General features: G+C 42.2%; 1 protein-coding gene across 1 annotated transcript; it reads right to left on the reverse strand.

Moving 5' to 3' along the window:
* Positions 1–678: 678 nt before the first annotated feature.
* Positions 679–3,116, reverse strand: LOC104602499 (uncharacterized). The gene has a single exon (XM_010266213.3). The coding sequence runs from the start codon at positions 2,434–2,436 to the stop codon at positions 886–888; it is 1,551 nt and encodes a 516-aa protein (XP_010264515.1). The 5' UTR covers positions 2,437–3,116; the 3' UTR covers positions 679–885.
* Positions 3,117–3,393: the final 277 nt, after the last annotated feature.

Consider the following 3,393-nt stretch of genomic DNA (forward strand, 5'->3'; position numbering starts at 1 on the left):
ATCGCATCATAAATTTCAAATTGAGACTGTTTAACCATATGCTGTGTTTGCTTAGAAGGAAAATTAGGCAAACAGAGATCATTATGGCTATGTTTGAGTAAAATTCCTTGGAAACCTTCCCTCAACTTTTTATTTCATTTTCATTTTCTATCAAACCAAACAAAGCCATAATGTTATTGTTGGTTCCAAAATCCAAATCAAATGCATCAAAAGAATAACTGCAGCCTATAAGAGAAAGAAAACAAAAACAAGGACCAAGTTGCACGGTGCAACCAGCTCTGCTGGTCGTAGCGGAAACATGGGATCGAATCCCGCCTGCACCTGGGTTGGGGGATGTGCTACACTGCTACCCCGGTTTAGCCCACTAGCCCTTAAGGATATCAAAAAAACAAAACAAGGACCAAGTATCTTATCAACTTTTCCTAAACTACTAAAGAACCGAGGAACCGGGAGTTCCTTTCATTTCACCCATACTACTATCCATTTCACAGTTGAATTCCTTGTACCTCTAACGATTCCAAATGAACCGTCTAATTCCCATTATCAAGTTATTTCAAGCTATCTATGGCTGGCTCTTCCCATTAGTATTCCCCCAATGCTTTATGGATCACATAACCAAATAAATTTGTTTATATCCTTCTTACTGATCGAGAATGATGAAGACCACACAAATGAAAGTACATAAAAGTGATTCTTTCATCCAATATAAGTGCTAAGAATTTTGATTTATGAAATATAATAGACGAGAAAGGAAAGAAAGGGAGATAAGGAAGAAAAATGAACGAGATACAAATTTTTCAACTATAAAAATTGACAAAAATCTATGAAAATTAAAAACAAAAAAAAAAATAAAAGTTACAAAGAGATGTTCAAGGGAAGTATGAATTACCACCACTGATGAACAAGAACTCCACTCGCTCTGAGAGAAGTAAAAAGCTCCAAGCATTGGCTATAAGTATTTTGATACTTGGAAGTCCTCTCGCCAGGGCAGCATTTCTGCCATCTATTGTAGTGGCATTCGAGGAAGATCTCATCAATCAAACAAATAGCCCCAGTCTCGAACAACCTTGGGATCAAATCAAATTCAGTCCCTTCCACGTCCATTTTCATTACCACAAAATCTCTCTCCGAGACAGTATTTTTTAACCAATGCGCAAAGTCGAAACCACGAATCTTATCAATGTCCCCCACGAAATTAGTAGAAGATTGAACTGGTCGAATCCGACCCATTCCTCTACCTCCCGCTACATTTTTATGACCTGGGTCTCGGTTAATTTCGAAGAACAAGGATTCATTCCTCACCCACGCTGCGTACGGCAAGAGAGTAACTCCTTTCTTCGTTTGGTACTCTTGGTGGAAAGTTTTATCAGCTTCAATGGCATAGATTGCAAAGGTTTTGTTCTGTTTGGGATATTGCTTCCTGAACCAGCTGGCAATGCTGGACCCGTAACTCCGAGCCCCTACATCGACGTAAACATATCTCTGCTTGAAGCTTATATCGACCATTGAAGGAAGATACTTTACGTTCTTTATGTTCCTCTTCAAAGTAAGCCAAGGCTTTAACGGCTCCTCTGTAATTAACGGCTCTGCTTTCCGGATCAGTTCCTGTTTATACCCCGGAACAGAACACATATTAACCGATGTGCTATGGGGCTTCTTCGCCGTCCCATGGCTAAGAATCATTTCACTTTCTTTCTTCAGGACGATCTCGCGAATAGACGGCATCGAAGAATCAGGGCCATCAATTTCACGCGACCGAACCAACCTACAGCAATTGAACAAACTTAGAAAAGAATTGAAGCTGTACATGTCTTTAGCCGAAGCCGTGTGGACGACCAAAAACCCTTCGGGTTTAAGCGTCCTACAAACCTCAGAAGCAAACTCCAACGGTCTAACAGACCGGTCAAGCCCACCGGCACCTGAGAACTCGAAATCAAAGGTATTTTTCTTGAACGGCTGGCGAAAGGCTTGACCAGATACTACTAATGGCGGGGATTTCTTCTTAGAGATTCCGATTGCGTCGGGAAGACCGACTTCCTTGAGAGCAAAGACGTCTTGCCCGCTCACGGTTTCGATGCACAAGGCTTTGGACCCCGGCGAGAGATAGCCTTGGGCAATCAGATCTTGGAAGATCGCCGAGTGGTAGTCGACGGACTTACGCCATTCTTTGCTGGTCCAGAGGTCACGAAGAGCCGTGCTGGAAGAAGATCCGACGCTGTCGACGACAACGGAGGAGGCGCCGATCCGTACGGCACCGCTGCCGGCAAAGTTGAAGTTTTCGGGAGAGGAGAAGAAGCAAAAGTCAGCGGCATCGCAAGATCCGCCCCTGATAATGACAACGTATACAAAACGAAGGAGGAAAATAAAAACACAAAAGAAAAGCACACGGACGAGAATATTTCTCAAGAAGCTTGGTTTCCCTGTCGTAATCTCCATGACTGATAACTGAGAGAAGTGTTTTTGTTGTGTTGAAAGAATGAATGAAAAAAAAAATGATAATAATAATAATAATAAAGAATGATCTGTAAACGAGAGAGAAAGACTAAAGCCTAGCGAGAGCAGAAACGAGCGGAGGTATGGTTAGCGCCGATTAGAGTGCTCCGGGATTGACAGACAGATAAGAAACGAAAATAAGTAGAGCTTCGGAGGGTGAAAGGAGGATGCATGATTGATTTCCTCGAATATATCTTTCTCATAATAGATCCTTTTCCCTTTTCATTTCGCTTCTTCACAGACTCTCTCTCGAAAGTTGAATGAAGGTTGGTCTATACAGGAAAAGCGGATAACACTGGGGATGGGGAACAGGAACAGGCGAAGAAGGAATAAAAGGTGGAAGGAACGCGGCAGGACACCGAAACGGTCGGTCGCCAAAGGGGGGTAGTATGCTCTCGGCTATCGCTTCAATTGACTGTACATTCCAGCAATGCCATTGGTTGTTCTTTGAAATAACGAAATTACCACCAATGGGCAATGGCGCTAGCACTCAATATTGGCAGGTGGCACTTGACAGTTGACACAAGGCAAGGCAATAGGTGTCTCGTCTATCACAAGAGGACTTCTGACACGGCGTAGACCTAACGGTAAAAGCTTAGTGCTTTGAAGCATAGATTTGTTGGTCCAACTCCTACATTGGGACTCTTTCAATAGTTTTATTTAAGTTAAAAGAAACTGTTAACAATCATTGTAATTAATAAAAAAATATAAGCTCATCCACATCCAGATTCCAGAGCGGATCATCCATTTTCTTTTTGCTTATTTGCGTTTTAACTTTATAATGTGGGGCCGGCTTTTCCCTTCAACTTCAATTGGTGGGGTCCATTTCTATGTTAAGTGCCAAAAGCGGTGCATTTGACACCTTATCTTACATATCCAATTATCCATGCCATCATTATC

The sequence above is a fragment of the Nelumbo nucifera genome, chromosome 2 (assembly GCF_055504915.1).
Source record: "Nelumbo nucifera cultivar China Antique chromosome 2, China Antique-T2T, whole genome shotgun sequence".
Taxonomy (NCBI): domain Eukaryota; kingdom Viridiplantae; phylum Streptophyta; class Magnoliopsida; order Proteales; family Nelumbonaceae; genus Nelumbo; species Nelumbo nucifera.